The 21,492-nt window shown below is 37.9% G+C and overlaps 2 protein-coding genes and 1 pseudogene across 2 annotated transcripts; 2 read left to right on the top strand and 1 right to left on the bottom strand.

The window, feature by feature from the left end:
* The first annotated feature begins 206 nt into the window (after positions 1 to 206).
* LOC131770680 (uncharacterized) lies at positions 207 to 7,506 on the top strand. The gene is made up of 6 exons (XM_059086392.2): positions 207 to 661; positions 2,595 to 2,709; positions 3,112 to 3,246; positions 4,144 to 4,319; positions 5,436 to 5,769; positions 6,725 to 7,506. The coding sequence occupies exons 1-6, from the start codon at positions 269 to 271 to the stop codon at positions 6,766 to 6,768; spliced, it is 1,197 nt and encodes a 398-aa protein (XP_058942375.2). The 5' UTR covers positions 207 to 268; the 3' UTR covers positions 6,769 to 7,506.
* Positions 7,507 to 8,238: 732 nt separating this feature from the next.
* On the top strand, positions 8,239 to 13,580 carry LOC131770657 (uncharacterized). Its single transcript, XM_059086370.2, has 6 exons — positions 8,239 to 8,469; positions 9,243 to 9,357; positions 10,136 to 10,258; positions 11,476 to 11,651; positions 12,078 to 12,402; positions 12,956 to 13,580. The coding sequence occupies exons 1-6, from the start codon at positions 8,239 to 8,241 to the stop codon at positions 12,997 to 12,999; spliced, it is 1,014 nt and encodes a 337-aa protein (XP_058942353.2). The 3' UTR covers positions 13,000 to 13,580.
* An 867-nt stretch (positions 13,581 to 14,447) lies between these two features.
* Positions 14,448 to 19,358, bottom strand: LOC131770656 (uncharacterized; annotated as a pseudogene).
* Positions 19,359 to 21,492: the final 2,134 nt, after the last annotated feature.

The following is a 21,492-nucleotide window of genomic DNA, read 5'->3' as shown; positions in this document are numbered from 1 at the left end:
GCGTCATTCGTCATGATGTTATTTTTTCCATTAGCTTTGGACCCTTGCGTTTTTTTATTCGACATCTTCAATCCCCTATCTACATTACAATCTGTTTCTCCCACAATATTTTGCATAAGCATTGTTTTTCATACTGTGTTGATTAAAACCCACATGTTTCTCAAGATGATTATAAATAAAGTGTGTGCAAAGAATTGGGTGGCAAACAAAATGAAGTGAGGGATTTTACAACAACGAATTGTTACCAAAATCTTTACACAACAGTTGAATGAACCACGAACACCGAAAGATTGTTATGATAACAAAGTGGTATCAAGATTTTGTTTTAGTCCTATTATGGCCAGTTTTGATACTTGCAACAGATGATTCTTCTGGTAGACTTCAAGACTCTACCGAAGTTTCTGATGGAATCATCTCATTTGCCAATGTGTTTTCATTTCCGCATCACAAGCTCGACTCAAGACCATTTGAAACTCACGCAGTTAACAGTGAGCAAGATTGTATTGAAATTTGTTCTCAGATTTCTCGCTGTCGATCGTTAAATTTCAAACATGGTGCAGAGGAAAGTGATGAATTTGACTGTCATCTTTTAGACAACGACAAATTCAACTCTTCAGCTTTATTCGAGAAAAACCCGGATTTTCATCATTACAGTTTAGCGGTAAGTAGATGAAATCCGAGTATCACTTTTTTTCCATTTATTTTTCTCCGTTTGATTTAATTTTCACCTTTCCTGGATAAAGTTTATCGCTAGAGAAATTCCTCGAGCAATTAAACTTAAAGCAACGCATTCAATTTTTCTTTTTCAAAATTATTTTAATTAACAAAACACAGTTACCACATAGACTTCGAATTTAATAATTAATCTCCTGCAACTGTGCACTCTACTTCCTTAGTTCCTTTTATCAATATATTTGTGGGAAATTTACAAAAAAACAGGTGTGAATTCACAAAGGAACGGTAAACACAAAGTTAGTATGAGTTTGCGGGGTTTTTTTATCTATTTAAAATAATATCGTAAATATTTAGGTGTGGATAACGTAAGTTTCAGGAATGATTTTGAAAATTAAGAAGAGTATTTGTCTTATTTTTAAATCCAATTTCCTTTCCATCTCTGAGGCAGAAACTTTGAGTGGAATGAAAGCTTTTCCAGTTGCTAGATCTACGAAGATAAATAAGGTTTTACCGCTTTCAGAAACTCGTAATTCGGGAATTCATATAGCTTTAAAGAAAGCTTTTATAGTGGCATTACATTTCCGATGAAACTGAATTTACATTAAACCGCTGTAGACTCATTTACCGGGCTTAATCACTTTCTACATACATGGTAGGAACTTCGTTTAAAAATTAACTCTTCACGGTTTTTTTATTCTAAAATAATAAATTTTCGAGAAAAATATACTTAAGCTTCTCATTCGGCAACTGATATGAATCCGCAGCTCGGAAAAACTCCTCTTATCGGATGGAAATTGTATTTTTAATTGTCGTAAAGAACTTGAAAAACCTTAGGCAAACTTTAAGGAAATATTGAGCCCTTGGCATCGGGTTAAGATTATGCCTTCAATTATAGGAGTTGTTTTCTATGGAAACAATGTTGTACATAAGGCTTTCAAAAATATCTTGTGAAATGATGACGTCGAAACCCGTTGCCTCAGTAACGTAAGTCAAAGCCATTCTTTTTTCACTTGAAGTTTATCTTTTCCCCAGACTTAAACAACTGTTTCTAAAATGAACTGTGTCATGTCAATCATAAATCCAGCGAATCACAAATTCGACCGCAAGCCAGATTAGATAAAAAGTATAGATATACGAAACAGAAACAGTTCAATAGTCTTTAATGACAAGTGGACGTCGAATAAAGCGAGTAAACTCCAGATTATTGCTCATTGGGTAACATAGTATATGGATAAATAAATTAATTTTTCGTTTTCGCTATGAGATAAACATCAAATGCAAACAATGGCAAGATATGTTGGTTACCAAAGGAAGTGTTAATTTTAACCGGCGGCACAACAGAGTGCAATTGTCAAATTGAAATAACACGCGGAGTAATGGAGAGTTACACTAATTGTGGCACATAATGCAGTGAGGTTTGGGTTCGAAACCTGGCGGAGTCTTTGTGTTGTGTTCTTGGGCAAGACACTCCACTCTCCCCATGCCTCTCTTCACCCAGGAGTATAAATGGGGACTGGTGAATTGTTAGGGAAGCCTGATGAAATGCTGAGGGGGGGGGGGGGGGTAGCCTTGGGATGGACTGGCATCCCATCCAGAGGAGAGTAGTAATACTCTTAGACACTTCATGCGATGGAAACCGGGATAAGCTCTGGCTTTTTGGACCAAAAGGCTTTTCCACTAATAAATGCTATGCGTTCACTTTACTGTGTTAACCATATCATTTGCACAGTTTTATGAGTGAGCTGTCAGCCCATGATTGAAACAGTAAGGTGAAAAGTGCTTTGAGCTGCCTTAACCTTACGCTGTTATCTAATGAGATAATAATGTTATCTAATAATAATGTTATCTAATGAGATAATAATGTTATCTAATAATAATGTTATCTAATGAGAGGAGGTGCAAATTCTCTCCCTCTTCAGGCTCCTTGTTATCACAATCCATGCAAGAACGGGGGAAAATGTCGCCCAGTAATCGAAAAGTACGACTTCAATTGTCAGTGTACGGAACATTTTGGAGGAAAAAAATGCGATCTTCGTGAGTATTTCAATTTATTTTTTTCTCAGTTCGTGAGCGGGCGGTATTCTGCAAATCCTGCTATCTGATTGGTTCCGATAGCGGGCAGTATTCTCCCCATCCGGCCCACTCACAGCGGGAGGTTCTTTTCGCAACCATTTGTTAGGTTTAGAAAAAAATAAAAATGTTATTTACTTTCCAAGGTCGGTCCGTATTGCGAAAAACTGTGCCCTCTGTCTTGTGTACCGCCCTCGACCTACGGCCTCGGGCGGTATCCAAGACGTCGGGCACAGTTTTTCCCAATACGGACTTCCCGTCTGGTGAATAACATATATTTCTTTTCATTTTTAGTTAAGTTTATCTTGAATGTCTGCCCAAGTTTAACATTTTATAGATCGATTATCCTTGGTGTTTTACCTACAGCGAGAATTTCCCAAGGAAGCAATGTTTGCACATGGTTTTTGGAAAACGGATCGAACAAAAGTGGCATTTATCAAGTTGCAGCAGATGGGACTGACATCATCAGCATCTTTTGTGATCAAACCAATCAAGGAGGAGGTAACAAGGCTAATCGTTTCACCAGTCTACTCTCCAAATGATTTCTGTATCGAACTCAAAACCCTGGCATTACACTCTTACAGAGCTCCTCATATCACAAAATCTTGGTGTATGAATGAGCTCCAAAATGAAAACGAAAAGGGGAGGCACTAGAGAAGAGGGAAAATTATTTTAAACAATTTATGGCAAAGAAACAGGTCGCGAGTAGTCGGAAATCCGGATTTATAATCCCTATGGTTTGCAAACTGATTCGGTTTGGTTAAATACTACGGTTGCAAGGATGAGCCTGCGTTCGTTGGGTTACGAAGTGAGTTAGTGAGTTTTGAATTGAGAGAAAGTTCTAAGGAAAAATGAAAAGCTAAGCAAAACGCGTTAAATTAAGAAGGAAGCCTTCCATTTTTTAAAGGTACTCAACGGAATAATGGCTTTTACTGCCAACAGTTGGAAGTTTGGCCAATTTACGGCTACGGTTGACCCCAAATGACACAAAATGACACGTTCTAGAAAAAAATTATGGTTTCTTTTTTTTATGACTAATGGTCAAAAATTTGTCATTTTTTAGGTCCAACGGCCTTTTTGGTCGTTTCACGGCAAACGATTAACCCCATTGAGAACCTCTATTTATTTTTACCAGAAGTTTAGAAGAAGCCTAGATTTTATATCCTCGACCTAGTTTCCTGAATCGCGTGGGAGCCATCAAAAGACTCTCCAAATCACTAAGCCTAAACGTATTCCTTGATTCTGATCACTTGATTCAGTTTCGGAGTCAATAATATAAGTTCGCATGAGACATCTCGTAACCCATAAATTTCCAAAATTCCATTTATTTTTCCCACCACCTCCACTTTGGGCCTCGCTACACAACGAAAAAATTACGTGTTGCGTGTTTGCCAACAGGTTGGACTATGGTATTCAAGTTAGTGGCCGGAGTTTCAGCTGATATCTCTCGTCTGTGGTCATCAGGTGACCCTTTAAACGAAAACAACGCAGAAGTATTGAATACCACTTCAACGCCCAAAGAACATTACAAGAACCGCATGATAAGGAACTGGAATACCTTAGGACTAAAGGAGGTGAGAAAATTCCTGAAAATTTTCCGCGGTCATTATGATATGTGATACTGAGTATGATGATATATATGTATTTTTTTCTTTATGATCGCCATCTTCGGTATCACTATCGAACTTATAACCCTCGTTATCACCGCATTCACCGTCCACGTCATTTCTACGGTCATTGTCGTGTTTATCATTATCGCCGTCGTCATCGTTATTGTCATGTTCATCGTCAACGTCATTATCGTAATTATCGTCACCGCTATCGCCATTCTCATCCTCAAAGTTATCGTCGTTTTTCATCGTCATCGTCACTGTCATCGTCGTTGTCATCCTTAGTTATTGTCTTCTTCATCGTCATCGTCAATTTCATCATCATTGTCATCCTCAAAGTTATTGTCCTTTTCATCGTCATCGTCATTCTCGAAGTTATGGTCATCGTCATTTTCATCCTCATTGTCATCGTCATCGTAATTGTCATCCTCAAATTCATTGTCATTGTCATTGTCATCATCGTCATCCTCAAACTTGTCATTTTTCATCGTCATCGTCATTTGTTATTAACATTGTTATTATCATTCTCATTGTCATTTTTATCGTCATTTGTTATTAACATTGTCATTATCATTGTCGTTGTCATTCTTACTGTCATTATCATTATCATTTTCATATTCGTTACCTTCGTCATCAGCACTGTTATCGTCTTGTTCTTCATGGCCATCGTGATCATCACTAACTTAATTTTAGACGGATACAATTAGATTCAGCAGTCACAGATCAAAAGAATGGCTTTTCGACCGCTGTTTCCAGGGCTAATTGAGATTTTGAGTGTTGGTTTATGTGGAGACTGAGAGACAGGAAAAACGCTTAGAGTTAGGACGGGAACCAATAATGATGTTAACCCGCTTTTGACTTACGGTTACGGCAAAAAACCCATACACACTTCGAGGTAAAGGCGGGTGACCTGCTATCACCACTGCGCCATCCTTGCCTCCACTAAAGTGTTAATATCATCTGCAACGTCACTGTCGTTATCATACCGATCACAAAGCGAAGTAACGCGAAACCAAAAATCCTGAAGATTGTACTCTGAATTTATTTCTCGGTGATAACTTCTTTTAAATGTAATTTTAGGTGCGTGTCGTTCTCTACAAAAACGATTCTGAAGCTCTCTTCATTTCGTTCAACGCAACTGGCACTGACAACATAAACTGGTTTGCAAAGAATAGGGTGACTGAGTCGCCATGGACAGACCTGGGAAGTGAATCTCAAAACATTTTCTCCAACATTGATCCACATGCTCACTCAGGCAGAAGTTTTCACATAAACAGGAATTATGGGGGATGCCCTGTAGATGCAGGATGGCTCTTGGTAACAGAGGGAAAACCCTGTGAATACGAAGAAAAGCTTCCACCCATAGTGATCCTTTATAGTAAACTCCATAACTACACGAACTGGAATTTTCAAGGTAAAGAAACAAGTATCGATTTTGAATTGTAAACTTGAGTTAAATGATTCAACGAGACCACACATCAAGACACGTTACTTCTCAATTCGTATGCCAATTGGGGATAGAGGGACGGAACCAATCTGATAGATTACTTTTTACCTGAGGCGTGATATTTTATGGTTATACCACACTTTCTCACGGTTTATCACTATCTCCTTCTCGATATACGCCCACCTAAAGGCTCGGTAAAGAAATAGGTGTTTTTCGTCTTGTCACGAGCGTGAGACGAAGAAAAAATTCTTAGTCCTTATGAGGAAACGAACGTCAGACCTTCGCTCCGATGCTCTACTTTTTTTCCGAGCTCAAAATTTACCGTCTCTCTTTTTCTATCATGACAAACATGACGCTATCGACATTGTTGATCCCAGCTGCAGTAGTATATTACTGTAGAGTCTCTGTGGCTCAGTGGTAGAGCATCGCAGTGCGGAATCGGAAGGTCTGAGGTTCAATTCCTCATGGGGACCCACTCGCTCGTGACAAGACGAAAAACATCTTTCTCTATCAATTTGAATTCTTACAAGTGGGAAAATCTTAGACTGTTGAATGTCTTGTCTTGCGGCCAATGTGGGAAAAAAGAAAATCCAACCTAACAGCAGCGCGATCTAGAATTACTCTTTTTGCTTGACTATGGAGGCAAAAACGAGTGAGTAAATATGTTTTTGAACAATGCAAATTAATTTATGAACTTAACATTTAACATTTCTGTAACATAACCGTAACAGAAAGAAATTAACCTGAAGCTGTAAACCTGGCCAAAGTTTTAAGCATTAGCCGTAAAAATCAATCATCCCATTGAGAACCCCTGTGTTGTACAGCATAAACACTTCGCTGTGATCCATTCAATATCAAGGGAATTTGTAATTCCATGTTTAGACAACTTTCACCAACACAAATTTCCTTTTTTATTTTTTAGAGAATGTTGGCACTGCCGATGTTCTTGTGGTTTTCGTTCGTTGATCCAAAGACTCACCAGGAGATGGACATGAATGACTATAAATTGATGCTCAGATAAGTTTTTGGCACATCAATGCAAGACAACCTTCTTAAATCAACAAACTCTTTCAGAAGCGCTATATAACTGACTCACTGTCTTAGGCAGGACAGCGAACGGGCTGAAATAGCAATTATTTTATCAAAATTTCATTGAAAGTTATGTACACAGTCAGACATCTGCTTATTGACCCGTTCCCTGGTTTCTACTTACTTATATAATATCCGCTATAAAATGTTCTGTAATAAAAATGTCCCAGTCAATTCAATACCACAATAGCTCTTGTGCGTGGCAAGCAGAATGAGGAATGTGTCACTGGATGCGACCAAGCCAATTTGAACTGAATTTCAATAGGATTCTTTTGTCCATCGAGGTTTACAAATTGCATTTTTATTTGAGGACTGTTTCGCAACGTCAAAAATGTCCTAGAAAATTAGCTTGTGAAGGAGTTAAAGTGTTGGTGTATATTTGTCCGAAAGTGAGTCTCAACATATTAACTTTAAGAAGTTCTTTGGATGCCTCTGTCATTTGGCATTTCTCTTACCATTCCTTTCTTTCTTTTTGTTGTCGTATTCTGCTCTCTACATTGTCTTTGTTATTGCATTTGAATGTTGTAAGTTGTATAAACGTTTAAAACATTGACTCTTAACTTCAGAAAAAAATACCTGGCATGTAGTTATCAAGGCATGCCTTTTATGTCTGAGACTGGGAAGCTCAAAATTGCTAAGAAAACTAGTAAAATAGCACACAAAGCATTAAGAAAAGATAAAGTTTTCTTGTATGTGTAAATTCATATTTCATATTCTTTCACCGGAAAATGCCAAATGGTTGGTAGTTTTCGAAATTAGTTATGGTGCTTCTTGTGTATTTTAGTACCTAAAAATGGAAAAATATTTACCATCCTTTTCGCTTATTGAAAATGGAAAATGTTAACCATCCTTTTATCATTCTTGTTAACCTTGAAATGATATGTTCTCTGCCTACAATGTTTAACTATCATTTACGTAGTAGCTTTAAGAAGGTAGATAGTGTACATACTGTTTATGTTTAGTGTGAGAGCTATTTATTAAAACGCACAAACTTAACAACAAGTCGTTGCAACACTTCCCTTGGACGAAGACATGAGTGCTGACCATTACCCTTCACCTTCACAGATGCGTCACCCTCACTGTTGGAAATCACTCATCTGACAATGAATTATTGATGTTTTCAAAACAATACTATTCTTTAGGAAAAATTGATTAATCAAACGCGCGTAATTAGAGAACATTCTTCACAGACTACCTCCATCCGTAAAGATGAAACTGGATCGTGTCGCCAACACTTACAGTTGCTTCCTCTTCATTTTATGTCCTTTTCTTTTCGCATACAGTGTGGCCGAGTCAACAAATTTCAAGAATTCTTACTCGAATGGATATTTTTTGTTCGGTAATCCGATGCCTTTTCGTCGCCATCAATTAAACTCTTCATCAAACATATCTTACGAAGTTAAAAGAGAAGAGGAATGTCTTTTAGGATGTATCAACACGTCAAACTGCCAGTCTGTGAATTTCAAGATAGCCGCTGGGAATGATGGAAGGTTTCTCTGTTATTTACTAGACACTGATAAGTTCACCTTCCCGCAATTATTCAATGTGAGCGAAGGTTTTCACCATTACAGCTTCACGGTAAGATCTTTTATAAACAATCTCGTTCTATTATTGGAAACCAAGGGCACATTGTTATCGCAAAAATACTTTTGAAATTATCGGAAGGTTGAAGGTCAAATTGTCGAATTTTTGGTTTATGAATAACTAAATTATGATAAATATGTTCTAGAATTGGTATCATAATTTCTATCTTCCATCACCGCGCTAGGTTATTTGTGATAAACAATCGAGGAGCCACACTGGCGTTGTATTAATATACTTTAAGTGTATACATAGACAAAACCAATTTGTTTTATGTTTTTAACCTGAATACTTCAATTTCTTGAAATGAAAACTGATTAAGGCGTTTTTAGTTTAGAAGTAAAGCTCCATTATTTGTCTTGTTTTCAGTTTCTGTATTGATCACAATTTCTGAAGCCATGACCACTGTCAATCCGTCAGTTTTTATCGCAGTGGCTAAAAAAGGATTCCTAGGCAAAGGCTAATAACACGCGATCGGTTGTTTTTGATTCATTTATATTTTTTTCGGACACTGAAAATTCTGATGCCGTTTTCTTTTTTTTTTGGCACGAAACAGCTGAATTATTGTATACTTGAGTCACGGATATAAAATCAAAATTTTAACTGTCAGCCGTAATAGCCGTTACTCCATTGAAACCCTCCTATCAACTGCTTTTCTCCTTTTCACATTTATCAGCCTAAATGCTTTTTTAATCTTATTCACATTTTTTGTGGCGATTTTGAAAATTAATTTAAAACAAACTTCTTCTTGTTTTGTTGTCTCTCACCAGTCCCCTTGCCAGAACGATCCATGTTTGAACGGAGGGACCTGTTACTCAGTGAGAGGCCAGTATGACTTCAAATGCACCTGCCCGCCGGGTCTACAAGGAAAACTTTGCAACATCTGTAAGTAAGCATTTGAAATATTATCTTCACTATCCTTGCCGCAATAGATCAAAGTTATGTCCCAGTGAAATACTTTTAGAAATACAATCTAAGAGGACAGTTTGACGGTTTAAAACGGAAAAGATGTAAAATATCAGAGGCTTAATCGAAGGTCAAAAACCACTATCTTATACGAACTGGTCAGATGGTATAACCCGTTTTGCGTCATTCTTTTGACACTTTGTCACTATTTACGCCAAAAGAACCAGAGATCGTAACTTTCAAAGTCGCAAATTGATCAACTAAAATCAAACAATGGCTGCAAGAAATAAAATTGTTGTTGCCTGAAAAAAAACTCACACAGATGAAGTAGTGACTTCCGACGCCGCTACCACAATTTTTCCCGTCAAAACTATTTTCCCTCTCGTTTCTTTCCTTATGCAAAAAGAATAAAAAATAAAAAAAGCGGAAAAGGATGTTCTGTGCAATATCTTAACATATTCTAAGCCAGATGTCTTCCTTGCTTAACTTTAGGCCATAAAACGTAACGGCGTTCCATATGACCACTAAACACATGTCGCAAAATTGACAAATTTCTCTGTAAATTTGGTCGTCACGACCTATTTTTCTAATCGCCGGAAGCACGGATGAAGGAGACTTCCTAACGGCAATTATATCAGCCTAAAACACTTTAATCTTATTCTCTGGTGATGTATTCAGGATCACACCCCTACTTTTATTTATAAATTTGCTTGTGGCGTTTGCATGCACCGTACTGTCATTGAATTCTATTTCATAGCATATCGAAGCTGTATCGAATTACTCAACGCTGGATATATTCTGAGTGGAGTTTACGTCATCAAGCCCAGCCAGTCAGAAGGGTTGATAAATGTCTACTGTGACCAGTTCAGTAGAGGAGGAGGTAATGAATTCATTATTATTTATATAGAGAAATTTTCAATTGAGTGTCGAAAGCAGTGTGGGATTACAGTTGTTTTGCTTTTCTTCGCTCTGTAATTGGTCCGGAAACTTGCCCCACTCTCTGAACCAATCAAGTGCAAAACTAAATCCAATCATGACTTTGCGTTTTCCAGCACTTTACACAGTTTGGTTGTTTTTAACTTGGGTTCTCATTGGCTCCTAATGATATTTTCCTTTTCTTTATGATTAGCTGCAGTGATAACTTTGGTTTGGTTTTACGGCACACGATCGAAATGCGTTCACTTACCTAAACGTCTGCCATCTTAAACGTGGACTTTTGAGGCCCTACTCGCGCTAATGAGTTTTCATTCAAAAATACTTTAAGGTGTGATGGGGTGGTATTCCTGAGACGAAAGCTTCATAACGTAATGCGCATGTATTCGACCTTATTGACAGAAAACATCACAATCCACATAGGAAATGGATTCATCGTGAGACAAACTGTCGAAAACGTGAAAAGGCCGTACCCCGTTTCCTTATAAACTCACGATTTATTCGCTTGATTCAACAATTTTGCCCCTATGCTTCGGTTGACTCCCACTCACAACTCTCGGCTTAGTCGAAGGAAACACACTGAAGGTCCCGTTGTAAGCACATGAAACAGTACCATACATGGGACGATAAAAAAAAAGGTGCCGCATACATGTTTGCCAAGTTATGTATAAATAAACGAAATCCCTTCTAAATGTCAATGAGAATAATTAACGTATCGCACAGCTTCTAACAAAACGATAATATGAAATTAGGAGATCCTCGCAGCTAAGAACACTACTGAAACGAGTAGTTGTAAATAGGACCTGAAAAAAATTCAGGCCTGTACGGGATTTGAACCCATGACTTCTGCGATACCGGTGCAGCGCTCTACCAATTGAGCTAACAAGCCAACTGGGAGCTAGTCAATGAATTGGGTACAAATAAACATCCAAGTGAATGAAGATTTTAGATATATGAAAATTTCACATATTTGCACTGCGGTGGAGAGATGAAATTAGGAGCTGCGAGGATCTCCACCGCAGTGAAAATATGTGAAATTTTCATATATCTAAAATCTTAAAACGATAATACTTAATATACGACTGCATTAACAGCTATCACTTATCGTAACCTTTTTTACCTTATTTACCTCTTGTCGATGACAAACCATCCTCTATCTTACAGGTTGGACGATGGTTTTTAAACTGGTGTCCGGCGTTTCCACTATTCCTCACCAGCTATGGACATCGTCGAGTGTTTTGAACGAAGACAAACCAGAAGCACTGACCACCAATTCAGATTTCAAAGCTCATTACAAGAACCGCATGGTGACGAACTGGCAGACTGTGAACCCTACCGAGGTAGACTTGTAATTTAATGATAATTATTATTAATTTAAATTAAAGGCTCGGAGTAGCGACATAGTTATGAATGAAATTCGCGTTGCAGAGATGAGGTAATCTACACAGATGTTTTAGGCTTTCATGTCTTTTGAAACGATGTTAGTCATGGGACAGTGGCGAGGGGAAATCAAGCATCGTTGTCACTGAAAGCTCGAGTCCTGCAAACAAGAGCAACTAGTGCAGCTTCCACTCCAGTTCAGCTTTAGTATAACGCAACTTGAATTATCCTTGCTACTCTCCCATAGATATGACTACATTACACGGACCTCTGGGAGTGAGGCACTTTCTCCGAAGAGGTCTACGTGGTTAATTCTCCAATTTCGTGGGATGTTCCTTCATTTTTTGTTTCCTTTATGGATTCATTTCCTTTTTTCTCGCTTCCAGGCACGAGTGGTGCTGTACACAGAAGGGAAAGAAGATCTTTCTATTGTCTTCAATTCTACAAGCTCTAACAACGTCAATTGGTTCTCAGAAACTCGCGTCACTGACTCTCCCTGGACAGATCTCAATACTGAACCGCTTCTTTTCTTCTCAATCGAAGGCTGCTGTACTAAAAGAGACTTCTATATCGTCAGGAACCATGGAGGCTGTTCTGAAGATGCAGGTTGGCTCGCCACAGCTTCCGCAAATTGTGACTGGGAGGGAAAACATCCGGAATCAACCACATTGTACAGTAAACTGACGACCTATACTTCCTTCAAACGCACAGGTAAGGGAAAATGAAGGAAGCTGGTAACTGTCAATTTACCGCTTGAAAACATCCACTTTGAAATCCCTGGTGACCCTTGCAATCTTAGCGGCTCTCACAGGTGCAGTTGATTCACGAAGCACACAATTTTTACTCTAAATCAGTCGCATCTTTTTCACAACCAATGAGAAAGATTTGCTTAAAAACAACAACCACCCAGATTTCAAGCCTTGTTTAAGGTAGCCAATCAAATTACTTGAAAATGAAAGAAAACTTTCTGAAATCACGCGTATAATTTCAGGCCTTCGCTTTGACGAAGGGCTGACACTCGAAACGTCAGTTTTAAGGACTCTTTACGGTGGCCAATTTAAATTATCAAATCAATTGATAAAAAAAAAGTTATCTTGCACCTCACTCAAGTAAATTACGGACACTTTCGAAGGGGATTAAAAAATTTTCAAGATTGAAAACGTTTTGAAAAAAGCAACATTTTGAGTATGTTTTGGGCTTGTGTTTCAGCTTATATTGGAGTAGTGTGGTAATTGAAAGTGATTTCTAATTTGTTTCTTCTCAGAAAACATGGGCACCGCTGATGTTATGGTGGTATATATTCGTTAAGCAACGATAATGAGTCTTAAATCTGCTGTTCAGCACGTTTACAAGTCTCAGAGTTAAACTATAAAGAAACTTTGCCTCCACCTTAGGTTCAAAGCTAGATGATAATAGGATATATACTCCAGAATCCACAGAAAAAAATTTCAGCAGTCAAAACTTTTTTTTTCGATGAACAGATGGTAAAAACCCTGGATTGAAAGTCGAAGTTTAAGCCAAGGCAAAATTTTGAAAAATACCATAAGGCTGCTCAATCTGTTTATTCATCAAATGCAAAAGTAAAACTATCTTCAAGTCAAATGGAGAAAAGTGCTGTTTTATTCTTCATCATGATTCAATTTAAACAATTCTTTAGGAGAAATGTGTTTATGTGTTTCAGCTTCTAGGATTGTAGTGAACCGAAACTTCAACTCGATTCTTTCAATTCTTTCAAGGAATTCCTATTCGGATTACCTTTAACATTAACTTATAGGTACATGCACCTTAGAACAAAACTTAGCCCCACCCTGTTATTTATGACATTTTTCATAACCCCAAACCTTCTTGTTTACAACTAAGATCCTTGGAATTTTGTCAACTAAATACAAAATAGGTATATCAAAGAAACAGTTTGGGCTGACTCTAAATAGCAGAAAAAAATTTGCTGTAACTGTTTTGTTGTATAAAAATCACATAAACCACGCTTTACACGGAAAATTGTTTTTTTAATGAGTTTTTAGTTTTCCTTACGCTACAAGAAGTGCAGTGTTGAAAATATTAAAACTGCTGTTATCACAAGACCTCGACGCTCATGGTGTCCTTATATGGATAGGGTTTATCATATATCTGATAACAAAATAACCTAGGCAGATAGGTTAAGCAAAGTTGAAGTTACTGTAAACTTCGGTGGCTTAACTTTTACATTTCTTTAAATTATACTTATATAATACTAAATATTCTCTTCAAGGGGCTGGCATGTCAGCTGATAACTTAAAGTCCGCGGCTGAGAGATTTTCCAAAAAGTAAATCATGATCTGGCCAAGAAGCGAAGCTTCTTGAGGAAATGTGAAATTTTGAGTTCCATTGAGTTCCTTACGATTTTTTATTTTGGACCAGTCATAGAGTTTCATGTTCTCAAAAAAAAAAACTACGGTAATCCTTTTTTACTTTAAGCATCCAATAAAAAGAAAGTACTTTAGAATAAAGAATATGAAAGCGACCTCTGGGTTCAAATCTCGTACGGGCCTGAGTTTTTTTTTCAGTTCTTATTTTCACTACTAGTTCAGTAGTATTCATATCTGCGAGGATCGCTTTTATATTCGTTTCTTCAATCGCAGTTCACATATATATGATTTTCATGTATTTGCAGTCATTTATAATCTACAGTCTTTGAAGTAAACTGAGTATAACACATTTCTATTTTACCTGGCAAATTCTTACTAAATATATAACTTAACTTGAATAGTTAACAGGCTTTAATGTTTCTACCTCGGTCAGCGATATCTAGGAGAGAGAATTGTTGTAATGTGTTTTGCACGACCCGCGTTTCATATGAACTGAGGCCTGGCCGAGGTCATAACGGAGCTCTCTGCATCTCGGTGGTAGTGGACTCAAGAAGTGCTCTCCCTACACTTCTTTTGTGCTTAAGCCGCTTCCTTCATCCTTTACAACAGAACAGAGCATAGTTAAGGCTTCTCTATTTGTTAAATGTTACATGTTCACATTGGGTTTTTATTTGGTTTATCTAAGTTCAATAAAGGTTAGCTCAAATTAATTGTTCGGTTAGACGAGGGGGGGGATGGGTGCAACTCAAAACTCATTAAGGGGGTTGCAAACATCTAGACCCCATCTTCTCATTGAGCTCCGCCCTAGGCTGGGTGTGTCCATTCAAGTCCCTCCCCTGTCCTTTACTTCTCTGCACATGCGCAAACCATATTCAAGACCATATACAGTTTAAACATTTATTGTTCCAAATAATTATAATAATCAACTTACCTTATCTAATAAATTATTAACGAATATACACCACAAACAAATCTGCGACTCCAACATTTCCTGTGCGATAAAAAATAATGACATATTATTCTTAGTGATATAAATGGAACTATAAATTTTGTAATTACTGAAATACTGTTCTTTTCTCAATGGAATGCGAATAGGCTCGAATCTAAAATGTGAAAGCGGTGCTATAAAGCACTTTTCGATTGATTGTCCTTAACAGAAATGCAAAGTAATCACAACAATCAATTACAAAAAAGCGGAAGGTTCAGCAGGAGCCAATCAGAACGTAGAGTAAAAAAATAAAATGCTTAGAGCGCGGGAAAACGGGAGCCGTCGAATTACTGTTGGTTTTTGGTTTGAATCTGATTGGTTGAGATAGTGGCGCGAGTTTTCTGGACCAATCACACCGCGAGGTTTTTGATTAGTTTGCAGCGGTGATTTTGCAACACTTGACCAAAGAACGTGATAGCTTGTTCGCGAATCTTACCGAACTTATTCCAACTCGTGTATGTCGTCCTGTTACTGTACAAAACAGTAAAAGGAGGAAGACGTTTTTCCCATCCACAGGCACTCACAGTAATAGCCAGCCATCCTGCATCATGGCAGCTGCCATGATTTCTGGAAATGTAGAAAGCCCTTCCATAGCAACAGCCCTCGATCGAGAAGTAATTCTGGTGCTCGCTTTCCAAATCTGTCCACGGAGAGTGAACGATCCGACTTTTGGAAAACCAGTTTTTGTTGTCAGAACTAGTAGAGTCGAATACGAGGGTCTCTGAGCCATTCCGTTTGTACAAAGCTATCTGCACCTAAAAAAAACAAATTATATAAGTGAGGAACTAGTCGTGTTTTATTCGGGGGGGGAGGGGGGGACTGAGGGGGATCAGTCGTCGCCAATGGAGTGTAGAGGAGAGACTTTAGACGTTTAACTGCCAGCGAGTTAGAGGAATCATCAAAATACTACAGAGTCCCATGGGGGTTTAGGTTAATTTTATTGTGACATAAACAGATTCCTCTCTTCCTCTCCCTTCCCCCCTTCCCCATACAGTATATAATGAGCGTCCCTAGGAGAACCGTCTGAGAGGTTCTCGGTCAATAATGGCGATGGCAAAAAGTGACCATGCGAAGAAAGAAGGGGTCTGATACAGATGTCTAAAATGGTTTCAGTTTTAAATCTGATTGGCGACATAGATGATGCGATCTTTTTAAACCAATCAGAAAACGGAATATAAATGAGGTAAAGTTTCTCAGTTCCAGATAATATTTGGCATGGACCATTGCTTTACTACGCATTAAAGCATTAAATGAATTCTGAATACGCGTCATAAGAAGTCTTTGATAACCCTTTCACTACCGAGATCTCATTGGTAATTCTCCTTACTGTCTGCCATATATTTCTTATGAGTTTGGAGAATTTGGTGTTGGATCGACTAATAGTCCCGGCCCCTAACTGATACTTTTTTTAATTTTCTCATCTCTTGGGTGCTTGGTATTGTATCGATATTTGAAGGAGAAATTATGACTAAGAGAACTTGTCACGGGCGACTAAGACAGACTTACCTCTTTGGGTTTTGCAAGGTGCCAATTTGGCACAAAGCGGTTCTTGTAATGTTCTCTGAATGAAGAATCGATGTTCAACGCCTCTGATCTATTTTCATTGATCGTCTCCGGGGAAGACCATAGCTGTGAGCTGCTCTTACCGTTAGCCGAAACGCCAGATACAACCTTGAAAACCATTGTCCAACCTGTATACAAAATAAATTGTCTTCCGCGAATACTAGAGCTTAGTACACACAAGCATTTCTTCGCCATGCGCCCGGTGCTTGATTCGCAAATGCGCCATCTGGAGATCGTGCAAGCAGGCCAAGATTATTAGCGCTTGCGCACGATCGTTACTGCGCCCGCGGGAAAGTATGAGGCTATGAGCTATGCGAGCATGCGTGAGACCAGAAAAGGGAAGGTTTTCGTGTCTTGGGTGTCATCTTTCATACTTTAGAAGCTAGCTTGATGGCTTGCCCATGCAATCTCTCTCCCTTTCTCCAATTTTTACATGTGTGGAAATCTTAGATAACTTTTTCGATTGAGTGTCGTAAAAACCGAAGTCAAAGTTATAACAGCCAGGGGGGGGGGGGGGAAATGGGGCGGGGAAATGACCCAAAGAATGACCCAAAGGGACAGTGTGAGCACAAAGTCAAAACAAGAAAAACATCTAGGCGTAGGAGAACAGAAGTTATCAAAGCGTGATTGGTTTAAATTTTAAATCTAATCGGTTTAAAAAGTGGCGCAAGCTTTGAGGACCAATCACGCAGCAAAGTAAAGCAAAATAAAAGATATCCAAGATGACTTTCGACGCTCCACTTAAAATTGCGTCAAAAGATGCCGATGGGAAAGAACACTTCTCTTCTTTAAGTGCATAGGTCTTCAAATGCGATTTTTCTAAGGAATTTCGTGCATAATAAGGTAAAGTTTTTTTTAATATTACCTCCTCCCCGGCTGGACTGATCGCAGTACACGTCGAACACCTGAGAGTTGTTAAAAAGAATTTTGTAGACACCATTGTTTGTGAAGCCAGCGTCCAGCAGCTCAGCGCAGCTCTTGGTCACTAAAATAAGAATTTGACAAGAAACAAATTTGCTGAGATACATGCCCTTAAGGGACCCCGAGGAAGTCTGGGCACGAGGTTTCTTTTAATATAGCTGTGAAATAATAATGCCTCTTTTTTATCATTCTCTTTCGTCCCATTAGAGAACGAATAAAATATGTAGCTCATTCTTAACAGGACTCCTAATCTTAAGATCTGGATTCGAACCTATGTGGTAAGAGATATAACGCTCTATTCCAACGGTGCTTCGCTCCATCTGGAAGTTTAATGCACACCAGCAACATGGAAGCAGTTATGTAAGGAAGGAGTAAGTATCTTAGTTTTATTCCACTTTCCTCGAGCCATCTTCTCAGCAACATTTGCTTCATCTGAAAAATGCAGGCATACTTACACTTCTCACATTGCCTCCCAAAGAATCCTGGTGGGCAGGCGCATTGAAGTCGTATGCCATCTCGACTGGTTGACAGGTCCCTCCGTTCTCACACGGATCGAGCTCGCAGGGGGCCTAAGGAGAACCGACAATCTGACTAAGGGTAAGAGTGACGGGAAGTCTGGGTTCCTAGAGGCTCAGAGTTGTTGTGGTATCCTCACAAAGCTAGGCAAGCGGAAGATTTCTCATAGCCGATAAGATTCACTAAGGTCGATTTTCCTGTTCGACGAGAGATCGATTTACCGTCGAGATATCGATTCTTTGCAACAAAGGCAGTGACTTGCTTCTCTGAATACACGTATTTTTTTTTTTTGGACAAATAATTGGATAAAAGGAGACACAAAACATTGTGCAAATATCGCTCCAATGAAAACTAATGAAACTTGCTAAAATCCCTGCATTGAATAAATGCAAAAATTCAGCAGGTAAAAGAAAATTTTCCCTTTTCCACCATCAAAAATTTCAATTTATGTCGATGCATTTAGATTTGCATTCAGCATTCCTCAAGTTGTCATAGTGTCAAAAGGAAGAAAGGCAGCTTTCTCAAAATAACATAAATAATTAATCAAATCCGAACGAAAAATTTCCATACGTAAGGCGTTGGTCTAACGTTGGAGATATGATATTGTCAGAAAATTTGACTAAAAAATGCCACATCCATAAAAATATTAAGTCGAAGTATATTATGTATGTCTTACGCAAATGCGAACTAGGCTGGTTTATAAGGAGAACTTGAGAGCATAAACGTAAATTACGCAATTTTTTTCTAAAAAGGTTTCCTAAATTTTAAGTCAGGGTGCACTTCATTTTAAAAAAAAAGGTTTATTCAAGTTTGAAGAAAAACTAAAAATAATTATATAGTAACAGATGACTTAAACAATTTTTCCAAAAAAATAGATAGATATCCTTTCTAATAAAACTACCTGCTGTCTTTATAGATAGCACAACGCAATACACACACAAAAGTATTCAAAAAAGGATTTTTTTTATCAAAATACTCACCGTCACGCTGAAGTGATGAAAATCCAAACTTCCACCAAATAGCTTCAACGACTTAAATTTGTCAGTATCCAAGAGGTTACAGAGAAATTTTCCATGTAATTTAGAACCTTTGAAATTCAACGATCGACATCGAGGGTTCTCTGTACAAGCTTGAAGGCAGTCTTGTTCTCCATAAACGAAGAGAGATTCAAATGGTGTAGCGTTCAGTAGATAATTAGGAAACGAGAAAAGATTGGCGAAGCTTAAAATTCCGTTAGAAACATCGAGAGAGCTTTTGTAATCGGTAAATATTGCTTCTTTAAACTGAAAGAAGAAAATAGAAGCAAAAATCGTGCAATACAGCTTAAAGGTCATGTTTTTGCAGTTGCAGTTGAGTTGTTCGATGAAATTGGACTGTTCAATGTAATCTCAGCCAAGAATATTAATCAGGTTACCATGGTAATAAAGACATTTTGTTATTAAGCATAAGGATAATTTTTAAAAAAAGGTCAAGAGACATACAGACAGTAATGGAACCCGACACGCTGTTAGAGGATTCCAAAATATTTCGAGAATTCTCCAACACCCTCGAGAGTTTACACGAGGCTTTGTAAAGGCAGGAAAATGTCTCCGTCACTTTCATAAGATATTCTCAGTTAGACACACGACTTAAACGCTACCTTGCTTAAACACATTCTCATCCAAACACACTTATGGACCAATGAAAGCGCGCATAATATCTTAAATATTTCATAAAATTACTTGAGTGTTCTGTTTCACTCAATACTTATTTTAGCATAAAACGGCTTTTTAGCCAATTTTAAGTCAGTCAATAATAATGTAAATGGCTCCCATGAACTAAGGGCAGATGCATCCGCAATTTTACATCCCGGCGTTGAAGTTTTTAATGATTTAGACTACGTGCGCTCATGTTTTCCTCTGTAATGAAGTCACTTCTAAAGAATCATCTTGACCACAAGCTCACTCAACTTAGAAGATTTATCTTTGAATCATAGCTGCTAGTTTAACATTGATAAAATTTCATCAGTTTGAGCTGAGCTGAGACCTTGCACGTGATGAAAAGGATGTCAGCTAATTCACATCACTAATTACTGATATTTATCATCTGAATAAAATTTAAACTTGCCCATAGTCTCCGAAAATCAATATACCTAAACATTTGACGTATTAAGCTGTTTTTCCAGTTTTAAGTGTTAGGTATATTTGTAACTATGGTCATCAAGTGGAATTCTTGTTATTAAATTCTTTAAAGACCATTTTACAGTTTTACAATTAAGTACATTTATTGTTTTTTATCTGCTGTTTCACCTACGTGGGAGTTTGTCATAATTGCTACAGGTGGGCATTTTTGTTAAGATAGCACCAGTTTTAATTGAGACATCCTCTCAATACCAAAATATCAAACTAGCACCATAATTTTTTTTGGTACGCATCTTTCAAAACTTCACGTGAACAGGAGATCGTTTGTAGTTGTTATGTTGAGCTCTTACAACCTCTTCCTTATCAGAAAAATGATGGTCAGTCATACGTCGATCAAATTTATGAATTCAAAATTCTCACGTCTCTAATGAAACACCACCTGGCAATATGTAAATTTGCCAAATAACCAAATATCAAGGGTGTAAGTTTTTGTAGCCTTTTGTAGCCTATCACTTAGATTATGAGCTTGAGAATTCTATCTCGTGATATTTGATAAAAGTTGATGGGGGCGAAGGCCAAATCCGCTATCATACAAAGGTATCGAGATCGAATTATCCAACTGTCTTAGTATAAATATATCAGCCGTCAAAAAAATAACAACGAAATAGGCTCGACCACACAAAGTTATTCATTTCATCCACTATCAAGGATAAGACAGTCAATCGGATTGTAGCATTAAATTTGTGATAGAACCCTGATATTCATTAGTTTACAGTTTTCCCTTCCCACCCCACCCTCCACCCTAATTTATCTCATTTTCCCGCGAGTTCTATTGTTGTCAGCGGTCTACTTGATTTCGATCATGTGATCAATGCCCGCCAAAACAGAATCGAGCTCCAAAGGGAAAACTTGTGACAGAAAACATAGAGGTTATGCTGCATATTACGACCTTTTATGAACGATAAATTGGTTACCTGAGTAAGGAGGTTAGTAAAGATGTTTGCTGGATTAAATATGGAGTAAAAAAAGAGCGGAATCCTGCAAATGACTTAGTTGAGAGGTCTTTGGCGTATGTATGTATATGTCATTTCGTCTTCTGGACAAAGCAGCTCTGACTTTATCTTCAAAGTGTGCTCCTGCATATGTTTTCGACCTTTTTTAACTCCTTGAAGTCCATCGTCGTCTTATACAATGTCCATATCACTCTAATGTCTTCCAGATAGCTTTTAAATGCGTTTGAATCGGCTAAAAATCGCCGAGTACAAATCAAGTTCAAAATATCTTAGGTTAGATGCTGTGAGAACTCGATCCATCGTGCTTGCATGCTTTAAAGTACCCGTGACATGCT

Source organism: Pocillopora verrucosa, chromosome 6 (assembly GCF_036669915.1).
Source record: "Pocillopora verrucosa isolate sample1 chromosome 6, ASM3666991v2, whole genome shotgun sequence".
Lineage (NCBI taxonomy): Eukaryota > Metazoa > Cnidaria > Anthozoa > Scleractinia > Pocilloporidae > Pocillopora > Pocillopora verrucosa.
The sequence above is the reverse complement of the archived record's forward strand: the minus strand, read 5'-3'. Positions and strand labels throughout refer to the sequence as shown.

Excerpts from the sequence above, each read along its gene's own strand:
- LOC131770657 (XM_059086370.2), top strand. The coding sequence starts at position 8,239 with ATGCCTTTTCGTCGCCATCAATTAAACTCTTCATCAAACATATCTTAC. Across the intron at positions 9,358-10,135 it reads AGGAAAACTTTGCAACATCT|CATATCGAAGCTGTATCGAA; the intron begins GTAAGTAAGCAT and ends TCTATTTCATAG. Across the intron at positions 11,652-12,077 it reads AGACTGTGAACCCTACCGAG|GCACGAGTGGTGCTGTACAC; the intron begins GTAGACTTGTAA and ends TCTCGCTTCCAG.
- LOC131770680 (XM_059086392.2), top strand. The coding sequence starts at position 269 with ATGAACCACGAACACCGAAAGATTGTTATGATAACAAAGTGGTATCAA. Across the intron at positions 2,710-3,111 it reads AGGAAAAAAATGCGATCTTC|CGAGAATTTCCCAAGGAAGC; the intron begins GTGAGTATTTCA and ends TTTTACCTACAG. Across the intron at positions 4,320-5,435 it reads ATACCTTAGGACTAAAGGAG|GTGCGTGTCGTTCTCTACAA; the intron begins GTGAGAAAATTC and ends ATGTAATTTTAG.